The 19,701-nt window shown below is 42.3% G+C and overlaps 2 protein-coding genes across 3 annotated transcripts; both read left to right on the top strand.

Annotated features, from left to right (window-relative positions):
- Positions 1 to 2,081: 2,081 nt before the first annotated feature.
- Positions 2,082 to 4,308, top strand: LOC138801776 (gamma-crystallin-3-like). The gene is made up of 3 exons (XM_069984874.1): positions 2,082 to 2,090; positions 2,805 to 3,047; positions 4,033 to 4,308. Exons 1-3 carry the CDS (start codon positions 2,082 to 2,084, stop codon positions 4,306 to 4,308), a joined length of 528 nt encoding a protein of 175 aa, XP_069840975.1.
- An 11,269-nt stretch (positions 4,309 to 15,577) lies between these two features.
- On the top strand, positions 15,578 to 17,956 carry LOC138802128 (gamma-crystallin-3-like). 2 transcript variants are annotated; one of them, XM_069985283.1, is made up of 3 exons: positions 15,578 to 15,586; positions 15,825 to 16,067; positions 17,687 to 17,956. In XM_069985283.1, exons 1-3 carry the CDS (start codon positions 15,578 to 15,580, stop codon positions 17,954 to 17,956), a joined length of 522 nt encoding a protein of 173 aa, XP_069841384.1. The 2 variants fall into 2 exon arrangements, with proteins under 2 accessions (XP_069841384.1, XP_069841383.1); XM_069985282.1 differs by having other exon boundaries at positions 17,681 to 17,956.
- Positions 17,957 to 19,701: the final 1,745 nt, after the last annotated feature.

Genomic DNA, 19,701 nt, shown 5'->3' with positions numbered 1-19,701 from the left:
ATGCTGGGAAAGCTGGGTGACCTCCATTACACTGACATACAGGATGCTGGGAAAGCTGGGTGACCTCCATTACACTGACATACAGGATGCTGGGAAAGCTGGGTGACCCCCATTATACACTGACATACAGGATGCTGGGAAAGCTGGGTGACCTCCATTATACTGACATACAGGATGCTGGGAGAGCCGGGTTACCTCCATTACACTGACATACAGGATACTTGGAGAGCTGGGTGACCTCCATTACACTGACATACAGGATGCTGGGAAAGCTGGGTAACCTCCATTACACCTACATACAGGATGCTGGGAAAGCTGTGTGACCTCCATTACAATGACATACAGGATGCTGGGAAAGCTGGGTGACCTCCACTACACTGACATTCAGGATGCTGGGAGAGCTGGGTGACCTCCATTACACATACATACAGGATGCTGGGAGGGCTGGGTTACATCCATTACACTGACATACAGGATGCTGGGAGAGCTGGGTTGCCTCCATTATACACTGACATACAGGATACTGGGAGAGCTGGGTGACCTCCATTACACTGACATACAAAATACTGGGAGAGCTGGGTGAATTCCACTACACTGACATACAGGATGCTGGGAGAGCTGGGTGACCTCCATTACACTGACATACAGGATACTGGGAGACCTGGGTGACCTCCATTATACACTGACATACAGGATACTGGGAGAGCTGGGTGACCTCCATTACACTGACATACAAAATACTGGGAGAGCTGGGTGAATTCCACTACACTGACATACAGGATGCTGGGAGAGCTGGGTGACCTCCATTACACTAACATACAGGATACTGGGAGACCTGGGTGACCTCCATTACACTGACATACAGGATGCTGGGAAAGCTGGGTGACCTGTTAACTTTGGCACCGGGGACGGGGCTTATTGCGGGGCGTGCGGGATTATCGGGACATATCCGGGGCTCCCTCTGTGCAGGATTCCCCCCACCCCCTCCTCATTAGCCCATCAGCTACTCACCCTGCTCTTCACAGCTCCTCTTCTGGCTGGGTGAGTGCGTCCTCTTCTGGCTTCTCGTTCAGTTAGCCGGCCTTACATGCAGAAGCTGCCTGCACAGGAAGCCCCTCTGCCGTGGCCTGCTGGTCGCTCTGGCCAGGGGGTCTGGAACTCAGATTCCAGATCCCCAGCCAGTGCTGAGGAGGTGGGGGGTGCAGGTACTGTCGGCCCTAGGAACGGCCCTAATGTGATTGTCCCATGTTGAAAAGGGTGCCTCAAAGATATTTGGGGGTACTGCTTGATTTTTCAAGTAAGCAGATGAAAAGGATTCTGCGGTCAGAATGTATAGTGCTGAATTAAAGAAAGTTTTAACTACCAGCCCATGGACCTTAGTGAAGATTTCTTACTATGTAAGTATCAACTAATTAAATTTTTCCTAATGTACACATGTACTAGTAGCGATCCGAGCAGAACCAGGACCAAGGATTCCCTCTAAGGACCGGCGCAGGTGTGATGATTGCAGTAGCATTCAGCGTGCACTTATCATTTGTACCAGATATCACACCACAATAATCTTCACAAAGCGTTTCAGTCAATCTCTATATTAAGATGGCCTTTATCAAGCATAAACTCTAATGGCAATGAGGCTTCCTTTAAGTGTTACAAATTCCAAATTAGGAATTTGTAACACTTAAAGGGAGCCTCATTGCCATTAGAATTGTCTCAGTTGCTCATAGCAACCAATCAGATTCCACCTTCCATTTCTCAGGTTCTTTAAAAAATGAAAGGTGAAAGCTCATTGGTTGCTAGGGGCAGCTAAGACAAATCCACTTTACACCAGTAAATCTCCCTCATTCTGTAGTTTAGCGTTCCTATTTAGTGTCTTTGTTACCTATACACAAATATGAATGAAATTGTGCAAGCAAATATTCCACAATAGTCACAATGAACAAAAAACAGTGAAGGTGACAAAGCTATTTATTCTAATTAGTTGGCAAAAGTCAGCAAGTTCTCTATACAATAGAGGAGGTATATAAAGACCTCTGTGATTTACAAGGGAATACTGAACAAGATCACATATCACATACAGCAAAATGGGAAAGGTAAGAAATGATTAAGCACCAAATGTTATATGTGAAACAAAGGATATTATCTAGTACTTGATTACAATGTAAAATGTTTCCCCCTTTGTAAAATATTATTTGTTAGGCCACTTGCAATAATATATAAATTCTAAAGACTTCCAATGTAAAAGCCTATGTATAGCTTTGGTACGCTCTGGTGCTGAACTTTAATGCAAGTTACAGCTATAAATGATGAAATAAACCAGACTGGAGTATTTGATATAAAGTGTCACTGTTCTTCTAACTTTTAAAATCTAAACCAATGGTAGATGTGATGTAAAGCAAGTTTGCAATTTACATTCATATATTATTTATTGATTTTTCTTTTTTAAGTTACCATGCTGTAAAACAAAGCTATACTTGAAATCCAGATCTAGTCTCCTAAAGGCAGCTTATAAGTCTTTACTTGAGGTTAAATAGACTACCAGGGGCATCACTAGGTTTAACTAGACTACCAAAGGCAACATTGAGGGCTAGTTAGACTACCAGGGGCATCACTAGGGGTTAACTAGGACTACCAGGGGCATCTATGGGGGTTAACTCTAGCTACCAGGGACCTTTTTGGGAGTTAACTACGGCTAGATTTTGAAGTTTATAACAACAGTGACACTTTTGTTTTTTTGTTAATCAATTATTTATATGCTATTAAGTTGTAGTTGTTTTTATGTTTACATTCATATTTTAATTTTACAGATTATTTTCTACGAGGACAGGAATTTCCAGGGACGCTCTTACGAGTGTAACTCTGAATGCCCAGACTTGTCCTCATACTTCAGGCGGTCTAACTCTATCCGTGTAGATAGTGGAAATTGGATCTTGTATGAACACCCCAACTACAGAGGACACCAGTACTATCTTCATAGAGGAGAGTATCCTGACTTCCAGCAATGGATGGGTTATAATGACTCCATTAGATCTTGCCGCATAAGCCCTCAGGTCAGTTGTTTGACTTTTTTTCAAATGTCTTTTTTTATTTAACAAAATTCCATCACTCACTTATAAAAGGGTTAATTTGTCATATTTAGTATATGGCAGCTTCCAGCCCCATGGAGCTGTCAGGACAGGACTTAGAATAGCAGAGCTGAACAGAGAATAGCATCTTGCAGAGCAGAGGCTGGCCAAAGCAACCAATGACTGTGGAAGTTCCCATCCTCCACCCACAGCAGGAAGTAATGGCAGACCAGGGTCATGAAGAGGGATACCCCTTTAAGTGTTAAGACCCCACTGATGTCTAGATATAGCTGTATAGCTGGAGAAATGCATGGCTGACTGCCTCGCTACATGAGACAAGCTTCAGACAAGTGTTTTTTGTTTGTTTTTTAACAGCAGAATCACTTTAAGAGATTTCATTCACTAAGTGTGAAAGAAATGGAAAGGTTAAGTACCCACTCACGAGATTGTAATAATTAAGCTTGTGTACCACCAAATGGTGCAACTATTTGAGAAGAAAGGGTAAATAAAATGTACTATTGTGTGAGTGTGAGGCAATTCAAGCCTTTACTACAGTCCCCTATGATTTCTACTCTTACTTGTGAACATTCAGGGGTACATGTATAAAGCGGCAAAATCAGTTTTTTCGGCGGAAAGTGAATAATTTGCGAATAATTTTAGTCACAAATGGCCGTTTTGCGAATAAAATATTTGCAAATTGGCACTTTCCGCTGGGTACGCCAGGAGGGCGGGAAAGAGGCCGCTCTATTCAGCATTAGTTTTGCTAAAAAATACGCAGGAAACCTACCCCAGCCCTCAGCTGGCGTAGGTTTTCTGCCATGCGCACCGTCCCGCGCGGGATTTATGTAGATGCAGTCCACCTCTGCATAAATCTCCGTACCAGCAGAGCTGTGGGGACATTTTTAAGTCCCCCTCAGTCTCTGCAGGTTCTTTACTCTTATTCATGATAACAGTATATTTTTTTAAACAGCACCAGGGATCATTCAGAATCAGGATCTATGAGAACGAAGATTTCAGAGGTCAGATGATGGATTTCCATGATGACTGTCCTCATGTGTATGAGAGATTCCGCCACCATGATATCTATTCTTGTCAAGTACACGATGGATATTGGATGTTCTATGAAGAACCCAATTATAGAGGACGTCAGTATTACCTGAGACCTGGAGAATACAGAAGATACACTGACTGGGGAGCTGCTAATCCCAGAATTGGTTCCTTCAGACGTCTCCATCATTTCAATTAAACATTGACACATTAACTTAGATTTCAATAAACATAATCTCACTAACAGTTATCTTCTTGTTGTTTATTTTTAAAATGTAACATTTTGTTACTGGTATAAAACATCATGTTCTTTAGGACTTATTTGTGCTTTTCATTCTCAGGCCATACAGAAGGGGGGGGCAGGAAGTGTAGTACCATGTTGCACATTTTCCCTAGTAATGACTCACTGGTTATCTGGACCTATAACTCACAATGTGCCACCTTAAAAAGAAATGTGTCATTAGAATTTTTCTTTACAATTTTTTCTTACTTTTTGTAAATCATTATTCAATTACATAATTCAATTTATTTAAGACAGATACACACATAATTTGTCTCAAGGAGATACCAAAAGAAAAAGAAGAAAAGAGACAATATTCTCTTATCAATCCCCAAGGGTTAGAAGGGAAGAGATGCGACAAGGAGAAGAAGAAGAAAAAAAATAATATATATATATATATATATATATATATATATATATATATATATATATATATCTTCAAATAACTCCATCTATTAAAATTCATAAATTTCATATATTTCTCAATTCTCTTCCACAAGCCATCAGACCAGAGAGGCGGAGGTTTAACCCCGTATAGAGACTTTGCTAGGCTTAATGGTCATGCAAGGCCCTTGGGGAGTTCCACCAAGATCACACTTTCATTTCTCGTATCTTCCTTTCTACCAGTGTTCTGTTGCAGGTTTAAGAAAGTCGAGTATAAAATAAGAATTTCAAGAATATCAACCACTTAACCACTTACTGTATTTGCGAACTGAATATAATGGACCACATTATATATAGCTGTCCCATTTTACACTCATACATTGAGATACCGCATGACACAACAGAGCTGAGCCAGTGATCTAGCAGAGCCGATACCCGCATGACACAGCAGAGCTGAGCCAGTGATCTAGCAGAGCCAATAGCCACATGACACAGCAGAGCTGAGCCAGTGATCTAGCAGATCCGATACCCGCATGAGAAGGCAGGGCTGAGCCAGTGATCTAGCAGAACCGATACCTGCATGACACAGCAAAGCTGAACCAGTGATCTAGCAGGGTCGATAGCCACATGACACAGCAGAGCTGAGCCAGTGATCTAGCAGAGCCAATACCCACATGACACAGCAGAGCTGAGTCAGTGACCTTGCAGAGCCGATACCCCCATGACACAGCAGAGTTAAGCCAGTGATGTAGCAGAGCTTATACCCGCATGACACAACAGAGGTGAGCCAGTGATGTAGCAGAGGAGATACCTGCATCACAGCAGAGCTGAGCCAGTGATGTAGCAGAGCTGATACCCGCATGACACAGCAGAGCTGAGCCAGTAATCTTGCAGAGCCCATAACCGCATGACACAGCAGAGCTGAGACAGTGATCATGCAGAGCCGATACCCGCATGACACAGCAGAGCTGAGCCAGTGACCTAGCAGAGCTGATACCCGCATGACACAGCAGAGCTGAGCCAGTGATGTAGCAGAGCCAATAGCCGCATGCCAAAGCTGAGCTGAGCCCAGGGGCGTAGCTAGGGGTTCAGCCTAGGGGGGGGCGAGTGAGTCTGAGTGGGCCCCCAACCAACATTACCCAAAGGGAACCTCAGCAGGTGGCAAGGCTTTTTGAATAATAAAGGGAATATTCTTCTACATTACTTATAGTGAATAAGGATACAGAGCTGTGTAAGAGGCTTCTACATCTGGAATATAGAGCCACAAAAAGATTAGAAGAATATAGCTGCCTTCTTCCACAGACAGCACCACTCTTGTCCTCAGTTTGTGTGTGGTATTTGACTAAAGTTAATAGAGCCAAGCTGTGATACCACACACAACCTAAGAGCAGGGGTGGCGCTGTTTTGGAAGAAAGCAACTATGTTTTTTTTTTTTTTTAATTCTGGAGAACCCTTTTAACTAGATTATCTTTGCCTAAAAATAATAGTGGTATAGGTAATAAGTTTTTGTGGTTGTGTGTGTGTGTGTTGTCACTCCTCTCACAGTCCTCACTCCCCTCACAGTCCTCACTCCCCTCACACAGTCCTGACTCCCCTCACACAGTCCTCACTCCCCTCACACAGTCCTCACTCCCCTCACACAGTCATCACTCCCCACACACAGTCCTCACTCCCCTCACAGTCCTCACTCCCCACACACAGTCCTCACTCCCCACACACAGTCCTCACTCCCCTCACACAGTCCTCACTCCCCTCACACAGTCCTCACTCCCCTCACACAGTCATCACTCCCCACACACAGTCCTCACTCCCCACACACAGTCCTCACTCCCCACACACAGTCCTCACTCCCCACACACAGTCATCACTCCTCAGACACAGTCCTCATTCCCCTCACACAGTCCTCACTCCCCACACACAGTCCTCACTCCCCTCACACAGTCCTCACTCCCCTCACAGTCCTCACCCCTCACACAGTCCTCAATCCCTTCACAGTCCTCACAGTCCTCACTCCCCTCACACAGTCCTCAATCCCTTCACAGTCCTCACTCCCCTCACACAGTCCTCACTCCCCTCACAGTCCTCACTCCCCTCACAGTCCTCACTCCTCTCACAGTACTCACCCCTCACACAGTCCTCACTCCCCTCACACAGTCCTCACTCCCCTCACACAGTCATCACTCCCCACACACAGTCATCACTCCCCACACACAGTCCTCACTCCCCTCACACAGTCATCACTCCCCACACACAGTCATCACTCCCCACACACAGTCCTCACTCCCCTCACACAGTCCTCACTCCCCTCACACAGTCCTCACTCCCCTCACACAGTCCTCACTCCTCATCCCTCACACAGTCCTCAATCCCTTCACAGTCCTCACCCCTCTCACAGTCCTCACTCCCCTCACAGTCCTCACTACCCTCACACAGTCCTCACTCCCCTCACAGTCCTCACTCCTCACACAGTCCTCACTCCCCTCACACAGTCCTCACTCCCCACACACAGCCCTCACTCCCCTCACACAGTCCTCACTCCCCTCACACAGTCCTCACTCCCCTCACACAGTCCTCACTCCCCTCACACAGTCCTCACTCCCCTCACACAGTCCTCACTCTTCACACACAGTCCTCACTCCCCTCACAGTCCTCACTCCCCTCACACAGCCCTCACTCCCCTCACACAGTCCTCACTCCCCTCACACAGTCCTCACTCTCCTCACACAGTCCTCACTCCCCTCACACAGCCCTCACTCCCCTCACACAGTCCTCAGTCTTCACAGCCCCCCCTCACCTGGCAGACGGTGAGGATCCCTCTAGCTGCCGCCCTCCCTCCTCACACAACGTTTTGCAGCCAGTGAGGGAGAGGAGGGGGAGGGGCCAGCAGCAGCAGCCTGTAGCAGCGTGTAGAAGGAAGCAGCAGGAAGAAGATCCAGCCCTGGCCGAGCTCGGCATCCGACAGCTGAGCGGGCCCCTCAGGAGCATGGGCCCGCTATTCCCAGGTGCAGTTTTCCTCTTGGGGGCCCCAGCCACTACAGACATGTGTTAACGCTGTCTGCAAAAGCAATAGCTTTTGCAGACAGCATTAATCTGTCTGAGACCTCAGTGGGCCCCTGCCTGAGTGGGCTGGGAGCCACCGCCCCCTTTGCCCCCACCTATTTTCGCTACTGGCTGAGCCAGTGATCTTGCAGAGCCAATACCCGCATGACACAGCAGAATTAAGTCAGTGATGTATTAGAGATTAGTCAGTGATGTAGCAGATGTGAATCAGTGATGTAGCAGAGGTGAGTCAGTGATGTAGCAAAAGTGAAGGTACCAAAGAAGATACAAAAGTCGCTCTTAAAAGGGCGATACCACAGTTACTCTTAAAAGGACATTACATAATTCACCCTTAAAGCACGGTACCAAAGTAGCTCTTTAACCCCTTAAGGACCGGGCCAATTTCGTTTTTTGCGTTTTCGTTTTTTCCTCCTTGTGCTTAAAAGGCCATAGCACTTGCAATTTTTCACCTAGAAACCCACATAAGCCATTATTTTTTGCGCCACTAATTTCACTTTGCAATGACAGGCTGAATTTTTTCATAAAGTACACTGCAAAAGCAGGAAAAAATTCAATGTGTGGTGAAATTGAAAAAAAAATGCATTTTGTTTATTTAGGGGGTATTTGTTTTTAGGCCATTCGCCCTGGGGTAAAACTGACATGTTATATATGTCCGTCAAGTCGTTACGATTAAAACGATATGTAACATGTATAACTTTTATATTATTTGATGGCCTGAAAAAAATTCAAACCATTGTTAACAAAAATATGTTCCTTAAAATCGCTCTATTCCCATGCTTATAGTGCTTTTATCCTTTGGTCTATGGGGCTGTGTGAGATGTCATTTTTTGCGCCATGATGTTTACTTTCTATTGGTACCTTGATTGCGCATATGCGACTTTTTGATCGCTTTTTTTTACAATTTTTCTGGATTTGATGCGACCGAAAATGCTAAATTTTGCACTTTAGGATTTTTTTGCCCTTATGCCGTTTACCGTGAGAGATGAGGAATGTGATAAATTAATATTATGGCAATTACGCACGCGTCGATAGCAAACATGTTTATTCATTTATTTTTATTTATAACCTGGGAAAAGGGGGGTGATTCAGACTTTTATTAGGGGAGGGGGCTTTTTTTATTAATAGTAACACTTTTATTTTTACTTTTACACTTATACTAGAAGCCCCCCTGGGGAAATTCTAGTATAAATGCACTGATCTCTCATTGAGATCTATGCTGCATAGATATGCAGCATAGATCAATGAGATCGGCACTCGTTTGCTTTCGGCTTCTGCAGCTAAAAACAAACGAGTGCCGAGCCGGGATCAGATCCATCTTGGCACAGACCCCGGCTGGCACTACACACGGTGATCGCTCCTCCGGGACAACATCCCGTGGGAGCGATCTCCGCCTCTAGACACCAGGGAAGTGCTGCATCCGGTAATCGGATGCAGCTGTCATTTTGACAGCTGTATCTGATTACCTTATTAGGGGGCTTGACGATCGGACCGTGCCCGCTAATAGCCATGGTCCCGGGTTACAAGGGGCACCAGGGATCGCGGCAGTTTAGAGCAGTCGCTGCACGGCCCCGCTCGGAACACCCTTACCGACCGCAGGGCGTAAGTATACGCCCGCGGTCATTAAGGGGTTAAAGGACAGTACCTAAGTCGCTCTTAAAGGGAGGGTATCAAGGGTTAAAGTTTCTCTTAAAGCTAAGTCACTGTTAAAGGGGCGCTCTTTTCAAGTACTATGTATTTCCCTGGAAATGCAAATCTAGTGTGATGCTCTGAGTACAGCATCCACCTAATACACTGCAATATTATAAATTTATCTTAATATATCATTTCTCCATTCTGTGATTATTCCATGATATTCATACCCTACCACCCTCACCCCACTCACCCCACCCACCCCAGAGAAATTTGATAGTAATAATATTTATACTGCATTGACTTGTATATGTCTTGTGCTTGTTTAATTTGTCATTGCCCTACTTGTAGCGGAAACTGTTAAAGAGCTGCACACAATCTCCCCCCTCCCAGTCAGATTGTCTTTATTTTGGGAAAGAGACATCTGCAGCAGTGTAAAGTTAGTTTCAGAGGAATGTTTTCCTTCTAACAAAAGGACACATTGGATATACCTTCCCCAAACACATGGCCATGCCTGCTATAATGGTGTAATTAGGGAACTTCAGGACAGAATGGTAGCTAAAATTGTACAGTAATCACATGTGGAAAACAGTTCCTCTAACTTTATATGTATATATCTGTGTAACCTTATTTGTATTTGTAACTTGTCTGTGGATCCTGATTGGATGAGGATTGCTCTCCCACTTGTTTGCTATTTGACATAAATAAACAAGGCCACCAACCATTTGGTAGGTTGGGCCATTTGTACCACTGACCATTGCGTCTATGTACGTCCCACTTCCTTCAGCTGAAGCGTCTCTAATCAGAAACAGCTAGAATTAACTCTGCACATAACTTCCTTGTGCGAACCAAACTATGACTCTAACAGGACTCATCTGGAGAAAATGAACCATTGACAACTCACTCACTCACTAATAACTTCCTCTAGATTAACTGAGTGAACTTTCCAAAATTCAGTTTGGCAGTTTCGCAAATTTTTGGCTAAAAATGGGGTTTGTGCAAACCAAACCTTAAACAGCATGGTTTCATTCCAAGGTTTGTGATGGAAACGAAAAACAGCAATATTGGAACGAAAAGTAAATATACACAAAAGCAGCTGAATGGTAGAAAGCATTCGGCATAAAGGATCACATTTCAGGCTTTCTATCTGCCAGCTTCTATGCTTTATATTTACTTATTACAACATGTTTTCATTCCATTGTTGCAGTTTTTTACGTTTCCAACAGCAAAATAGGAACGAAAACATGCTATAATAAGTCTAATTCAGAGCTATTAGTATGTTTACTGATACCACCTCCTCTGCTGTGATTTATCTCCCGCATATCCAGAAGCTGATGATTGCTGTATCTAATAAAGTCAGCTCTGCCATAAATCCAGCAATCCATATAGTAAGCTACTATACATATCCATTGATAAATGCAATTTATTATCACATAAGAACATCAAATATTGAATGGGAGGATGTGAAGTAACACCTCTTATTCTGTGATGCATGGTATACATTACTGTGCTACAATATATCATTGTTACTGTTTATAATAAATTACAGTGTGTGTTTTAAATCATGAGTTGTTTTGTTGTACCTTACCACATTATACAGTGGTACCTTGGTTTAAGAGTAACTTGGTTTAAGAGCATTTTGGTTTAAGAGCTCACAGTTTTTCAAAATTATGACTTGGTTTAAGAGCATTGCTTTGGTTTAAGAGCTCCCTGTACTGGGTGGGAGCGCGAGTGGAGGAGGGACATGGTCTGCATAACGGGGTCTACAGCACTGTACTCTGACCCAGGAAGTCTCCCTCACCTTCCAAATCATAGCAGATCCACTTCAGGCTAAGGCTTACATCAGGGGACAGGACTGTGGAAGTAATCTCTCCATAGCTGTAACCCCTCTCTCCCCAGACAGAGAGTGCTGCATGTATTTGCCCACATCTGCGCTGCTCATTCCTTCATACTCCCTGCAGTCTCTGTCCGCCCTTGTGTTTCCCATCCTCTCCATTACTGTACAGTAACTTATGATAGCACATATTCTGATGTTTCTGAATGTTTGTTTCATCTATTTTACATGTTATTCAGAATAATAAATCATTATTTTTGGGGTGTGCAACCAATTGTTTGAATATCAATGATTTCTTATGGGAAAATTTGCTTTGGTTTAAGAGTGGATTTGGATTACAAGCATTGTCCCGGAACGAATTATGCTTGTAATCCAAGGCACCACTGTAGTTGCATTAATTGCATATTTTTAGCCAGGGGAAAGAGAGAAGGGGGGGGGGGGTTGGGGGAGAAGAGAGGACAACCCTGCAATGTTCCTTTAGAAAGTACTTAGTATCGGTGCCATTTACATCTATGTTGACCCTGTGACATGTATACAAAAATGTTATTAACCTAATTATGTTTCCGGTACCTTTAGCCATGCCTCTGAGTAGATCAGTCAGGAATGAAGCCTTATTGGTCCTTATGGATCAGTTTAGAGATAACTGTCTCCAACCGAATTGCTATGACCTTGGCCAATAATTTAGTGTTCGTATTTAATAATGATATAGGACAATAAGACTCAACATCTATTGGATATTAATTAGAGAAGATCAAGTACTAAAATGCTTGAATGCTTGTTATTCAAGTGTCTTCCGATGCTTAAGTGCTTGAGTTGAGTAACCAATTGTATTAAAGTCAATGGGAGACTAGAGCATTTTTTCAGGGAGGGTGTTTAGTGTACATAAAGACTTTAGAAAGTGGTAAAAACACCACAGAAATCAAACTGGAACAACGGGGGGAAAATGAATGGGTGCATTAAGGACTCCTAGCTTACTGAATTATACCACTTTTACATACTGACATCATTGCACACTCAACCCAAGATAAAGTTCAATTTAAAGTGGGAAAAAAAATTAAGAAACACTCTTTCTTAGACATTTAATTGTAAAGAAAACAAAAAGGTAAAAAAAAACCCACTTCTACGCTAGAGATGAGCAAATACTAAAATGCTTGCGTGCTCAATACTTGAGGCGAATATTTCCCGATGCTCGGGTGCTCTTTTTGAGTAACGAACCTAATTGAAGTCAATTGGAAACTTGAGCATTTCTACAGGGGACCAAAGCTCGGCCCAGGGAAGGTTGCCTGAAAACCTGGAAACCTCAGAAAATGATGAAAACAACACATAAATGGACAGGAAACAGTAGGAGCAGCATGCAAGGACACCAAATGATGTGCTCCCGGCTCTCTCCCCCATGTTCCTGTACCTCCTCTCTCGCTGGAACATCTGTTCACTGTTAGGCCAGTAATCTCCTGAGTTGATTGATGTCTATCAGGGGTCAAAGTACAGCCTTGGAAACACTAATGCAGTAGCTGTACTTCACTAATCCCCCTCTCTCTCATGGCACAATGATTCCCCTCCTTTTCGGCTCTCTCCTTACTGCACAGCCAGCAGACCTCCATGTGATTGATGGCTGTCAGGGTGTGAAGACGCTTAGCACTGCATACACTGTTAGTAGCTTTGCTTTGCTGATTCCCCCCTTCTTCTTCCTGCATTGGAGCCCTCTCCTCACTGTGCAGCCAGCAATGGTCAATGTGATTGATGGCTGTCACAAGTTGTAGAAGGACATCTCTACACAAGCTGAAACAGGGGCTGTACTTTTCAATCCTCTGACTCTCTCCTCTCCACATTAAATAAAAGTAAAAAATAAATAAAAAGTGAGGATAGGTATAGCTAAACTACAGATCCCAACTAGCTAAGAGAATGTCAGCAACAGGACAAATTGACTACTGACAGCTGCACTACAAGTCCAAGCCAGCAGCCAAGAGTAGCAAAAAAAATAATTTTAAATTAAGAACTCAACAGCCCTTAGAAGGACTGTTGGGTTTTTCATGTTGGATTCCTGCCTAATCGCACACTAATTCACTGCCTAACACTCTCCCTGACAGACAGTAGGTCTCTCTAATCTCTTCCAGCCTGCTTCTGAAGCGGGCATCGCGGGACCTGATTCTTATATGCCCAGGTCATCTGATTTGACCAGCCAATCACTGCTATTGACATGTAGGGTTCCCACGTGATGCTATGAGCTCCCAAAGACTCTCCAGCATGATGATTGGCTGAAAAAAAAAGGCGCCAAACATGCAGGAAGAGGAAGATGCCATTGTCTTGAGTATCACAAGATGCTTGTCATTTATGCAGTAGACAAGGGGGAACTCAAACTACACCCACTGGTAACTGTCATTGCTTCTGTGTGACATGATTAGACCCATCCTGTTTAACTTTCGAAGGATGGATTTATCAAGCCAAAGCCACAAGTGCAAGGGCTGCCAAAATTGACAGGAAAAGGGCAATAAACCTTTCATTGCACTAAAAGGAGGGCCTCATGAACATGCTGTGAAAACTTTGTGCAAGTGCCTTCTTTTAATATGGGCATGATCTTGTTGTGACCCACCTTACAATTGTGGGTACAAGCCTGTTGAGACCCTCATTATAATTGTGGATAAGAGGCAGTTGTGATCCTTATTATTATTGTAAATAAGTGGCAGTTGTGGTGGCCAGGGGTCCTGCAAAGGCTGTAGTGTTGCTCAGCAGCACTTTCTGATTCAAGATGTCCAGGCCATTGGCTTGTGCCCAGTCTCTCATCTGTATGTCCATGTCCTGGTCCATTTACACTAGTTTTTCCCACATTTTTTCTAGGAAAATATTGTATACTTAGTGTATACTAAGTCCTTACCAAGGACTTTATTAAACGTAGTATGCAACAGCGTACACTCAGTCAACACCAGTAGGCTTTTGCACTGTGATACACTGTAAACTCTTATATGCCAGAGGTTTTTTATAGTCCTAAAAGGACTTTACAAATAATAATAATAATAATAATAATAATAATAATAATAATAATAATAATAATAATAATAATGCTTTTATTTGTATAGCGCACACAGATTCTGCAGCACTTTACATAGTTTGTCAATTATTGCTCTCTGTCCCCAAAAGGGCTCACAATCTAAATTCACCTATCTGTATGTTTTGGGTGTGGTACCCAGAGGAATCCCACGCAAACACGGAGAGACCATACAAACTCTTTGCAGATTTTTACTAAAGTTGTGCAATGTGAATAGAACTGATAACTACTACCAACTAAATACTACTATACTATTCCTTACAGCAGTGCTTCTCAAACTGTGAGGCGCCCCCTAGTTGTTGGTGAGGCCCAGCTGAGGAGCCAGTTTTCACAAAAGTAACTATGATCTGCACAGTCCTTTTGCTGTTGGCAAAAATCTCCATTTTAGCAACATTATTAATATATTTTGTACTTGCTTCATTAGTATATAGAGCTTGGGAGATGGGTGAAAGGTAGCCCTAGCACTATTTTCAGCTTTTAAACTGACTTTTACCACAGACGGTGAGGCCCAGGCACCCTCTTGGCCAGTCTGGTGAGGCCCAGACACCCTCTTGGTCAGTCTGGTGCGGATCCGATACATGTGAAGGCACCCTTATGCTGTTGTTTGATAATTACATAAATAATTATGATTGTAAAAGCAACGGCTGGTATTTTGCCTAAAAAGATGTTGTGTGAACCTAGCCTAAACATGTAATGGATTGCAGTCATGTACATGAACAGGAGTTATAAGCAGGTGTTATTGAAAGGCAGACTAAAAAAGTTTTGGCCACACAAAAAATGCAGCAAGGTAAAACAAAAAGTTTACCTGATAGTGAAAAGGGTTAAAAAAAAAACTATGAATATTTTATACATTAAATATAACAATTTTATTATGAGTTATTTGTTCCAATTGTGGCTTCACTGTGAGCGCTAAATATGTGTTTCTTTTAATTGGTGTATTGTAAAATTCTAAACTTCTTTCATTTTCTAGAGTAACAACAGTAAAAAAAAGGTTTTGTCTAGCTATTTAGGTACCATTTAAATTACAGGTGTAAGCAAAGGCACACATACAATGGACACATAACCACAGAACAATGAGACTTTCACACAATAATGGAAATGACTTTACATTCTGCTTACTGGGAAAACAAGTCAGCAGTACATGAAATGTATACAGCTCAGGATGTATATAAAGACCATTCTCACATTAGCTACTCACCCAAGCAATCTCTGCGGGCTGAACGGTTAACTAGCACAAAATGGGAAAGGTCAGTGTAAACTCTTTTTCTATTCTGTTCAGTTATTCTTGAAAACAACTATATTTTCTTAACAGCATTTGTATAATGCAATTGCATACATAGATAGCTGAAAGAAATAAATGCTATTTCCGATAGTTTAGCGACCCTTTTGCTGAAAATATCTAAATTAAATTAGTATACAAAATAATATCACAGTGAAAACATGTATAATCACTTTCTAAGTTAACTATGATTAATAAATTCACAGATTATCTTCTATGAAGACAGAAATTTCCAGGGTCGCTCTTATGAGTGCAACTCTGAGTGTCCAGACTTGTCCTCATACTTTAGACGCTGCAACTCTATCCGCGTAGATAGTGGAAACTGGATCCTGTATGAACATCCCAACTACAGAGGACACCAGTATTTTCTCCATAGAGGAGAGTATCCTGACTTCCAGCAGTGGATGGGCTACAATGACTCAATTCGCTCTTGCCGCTTGAGCCCACAGGTAAATTCATCAGCATAGTCCAACAATGATTTTAAAGCAGTTGTAACATTATATATTCACTGTTAGAATTTAATTTTATCACTACTATGCTTTATTAGTTTTTTTTAAATAGTAAATTACCTGAGATTATGCCCTAAATCATGGGTCTCCAAACTGCGGCCCTATAGCTGTTGCAATACTACATTTCTCATCATGCCTGGACAGCCAAATCAAAAGCTTTAGCTGTCCGGGAATGGTTGGAATTGTGGTTTTGCTACAGCTGGAAGGCCGCAGTTTGGAGACCCATGGCCTAAAGGATTTACTACTACCATGGCAGATGTGTGCATATCAGTGCTTTAACAGTCTATGGGGGACATTTATTAAGTCCGACGGTTTTTACGCCGGACTTAAAAGTGTCCCCGCATCTCCGGCGCTACCAAGATTTATGTAGAGGCGGACTGCCTCTACATAAATCCAGTGCGCTCCAGTGCGCATGGCCGAAAACCTATGCCAGATTAATCGCCCCCATTCCGCCCCCTCCACACACCCTCCCCGCCCCCGGTGTACCCTGCGGAAAGTGCCGTTTTGCGAATATTTTATTAGCAAAATGGCCATTTGTGAATAAAATATTCGCAAAACGTCACTTTCCGCCGAAAATCAAAGATACGCCAGATGATACATGTCCCCCTATGTGTACATTTCCTATATCAAACCTTCAACGAGTTTGCAATGGAAACCCCTAAAAATATCCGAAGAACATTTATTCAGATGTGGCTAGATTTGAACCTAGTGTTTTAAGCTGACATTGCCTTAAAGGGGTTGTCCAGCGAAAATCCTTTTCTTTCAAATCAACTGGTGTCAGAAAGTTATATAAATTTGTAATTTACTTTTATTAAAAAATCTCAGGTCTTCCCATACTTGTTAGCTGCTGTATGTCATGCAGGAAATGTTGTTTTATTTTCAGTCTGACATAGTGCTCTCTGCTGACATCTCTGGTCGAGACAGGAACTCTGTCTCGGTTTTCTATGAATCCCCATAGAAAACCTCTCCTAATCTGGAAAGTTCCTGTCTCGGCCAGAGATGTCAACAGAGAATACATGACATACAGCAGCTAATAAGTATGGAAAGACATCAGATTTTTTAATAGAAGTGAATTACAAATCTATATAACTTTCTGACACCAGTTGATTTGAAAGAAAAAGATTTTCACTGGATAACCCCTTTAATAAATGCATAAATATATGCTATAATTGCTATAACCCCATAATCTCTGAATACTTCTTTACCAATGCTCTCTTTTCTACCAATCTCAGAACAACATCCTCCCTAATCTGCTGTACCACCCTAATATTCCTTATATCCGTGTCTGCACAGATATTAGCTGGATGACTGATTAATGCAGCTTTTAGTGTTTTTTCCCCAGTTCTGTAGAAAAGGTGCCTAGGCCACACTAAAACTCAAGCATGTTTACCTCTTTACTCTTGCATATTGTTCTGTTCAAACTCTTAATAAGTTTATAGTGATACCTTGTATACGTAGCTGTGTTTTGTAAAGTGCTATAAAATATATTGGTTCTAAATATAGATTGAAATTATTAGTAAAGGTAATATTCTTTTTGTTTTTGTGTCTCAAAGCACCAGGGATCATTTAGAGTCAGGATCTATGAGAGAGAAGACTTCAGAGGCCAAATGATGGAGTTCACTGAAGACTGCCCTCATGTGTTTGACAGATTCCGTTACAATGAAATCAACTCTGTCCATGTGCAAGATGGATACTGGATGTTCTATGAGGAGCCCAACTACAGGGGACGTCAGTATTACCTGAGACCTGGAGAGTACAGGAGATACAGCGACTGGGGAGCTTCTAACCCCAGAATTGGTTCTTTTAGACGGGTTCACCACTTTTATTGATTTACTAAAACATAGTTAACATTCGGTTTAAAAAATTCAATTCATTAAAATAATTTAAAATTGCACCAATTATGTTGTGTTTTATGTTTTCGTTTGATAATTTTGCTTTTACTTGACATAGCAAGATATGCAGTTTTGCAAATAGATCCATGAGGGGGGAAAAAAGTTCTTATTCTCCAATCCTTTCAACTTTCTTTTTTGGAGGGCCTATGTACTGTAGGTATTTGATAGGGACTCCAAATTTATCGCTCATAATTGGGTTGCATTTTTGCTGTGTTGGATTCAATCCGTAGTAGACAGATTCAATTCAGAATCGTATTCTTAGTTAGATTTGAGATTCCCAAAATAGAGAAAAGGATGGTATGATACTCTGAAATCTTCTATGACCTTCTATAACCCTGTATTGGCTCAAAAACATCATGACTGTCAATATAACATGTACAGACTGTGGGGTTATTTTAATCTTTAAATGATCTCTCTTTGGAGCATAGCAATGGGTTTGGTGTTATTTTAGATGATGTATTTGTACTAAAGCCAACAAACAATTATTCATTTTTAAAATTCTATGATTTACCCTGAGCAGCCAGGGTAGGGTTCCCAGCTAAAGCAGTGTAGTATGAAACCTGATAAACAATGCAGGAGGCATGCAGTCATGTAGGGCCAACACTTTCTGCACCAGACAGTATTAAAATGGCACAATGGAACTTTAGGTTGATGGTGGAAATGTGTATGATTGAAGTTATTGTCACAGTGAAGGCTGGAGAAGCAGCAGCTGTACCTTATAGAACATGATGGACAAGGCAGGAGATCGCCAGTAATTGTAGCATCAGGGGTAGTAGTGGCACCACCAGCTGTAGTATATTATGGAACATAATTGACAAGTTGAACTGTGGTTCTATAAAGGGCTAGGGGTACAGCAATCAATGGACTGTTAGCAGCATTATTGGCAGTTTGTGTTTTCTTTTCTAACACCCAAACTTCTAGCTATAGTCATTGAATTACAATCTAATAGACTGTAACACCTCACAGGCAGGGTCATCTTTCCTTTATACCAGTCTGTTATTTGTCTGGGCATGATTTTTTGTTACAATCTGTATGTTAACTCCTTAAAAATTGTAGGTTGTTAAAACCTACATGAAGCTCATCCCCGAGTAGCAGGATCACCAAAAACCTTGCATATGATACCAGATGAAGGAAAAGGGTTGCCTGGCATGGTCTGCAACTGGGCGGCTGCATAGCAAGTAGCGCTATCTCCAGACTCGGAGCTATAAGTGTATTGCAGACCACTCTAGAGGCCTGGAAGATATGCAAACACCAGGCATGATTTTTTTTTATTGTGTATAACGATTCAAACATGAGTTTTGTGGTGATGGCACAGAAATGAAAATTACTTGACTGCAATCTCCACGTGGATCCAGGCTGCAGCACAAGGTTTCTGTGTAAATGTGTCCCTGACCTCATTTCAGCCAGACAGCTACCAAAATAGTACTTTAAAAAATGAATTGCTTGTATTAAGTAATTATGCTATCAGCATATCAGCCTCTGCTCTCCTTCAGTTCATGCTGCCCTTCTGCTTCAGCATTTACTGAGCTGCAATATTAGCCCTGCTTATAGGGGCAGGGCTACAATCAAGGTGGAATTCTAGCCGATCCATGGGAGGAACACCTGCCCCAATACCCGCTGACTCCATCTGTGATCATGCTCAGTGGAAGGAACAGGAAACTGATATTGCACATGACATCACA

Source organism: Dendropsophus ebraccatus, chromosome 9 (assembly GCF_027789765.1).
Source record: "Dendropsophus ebraccatus isolate aDenEbr1 chromosome 9, aDenEbr1.pat, whole genome shotgun sequence".
Classification (NCBI taxonomy): domain Eukaryota; kingdom Metazoa; phylum Chordata; class Amphibia; order Anura; family Hylidae; genus Dendropsophus; species Dendropsophus ebraccatus.
The sequence above is the reverse complement of the archived record's forward strand: the minus strand, read 5'-3'. Positions and strand labels throughout refer to the sequence as shown.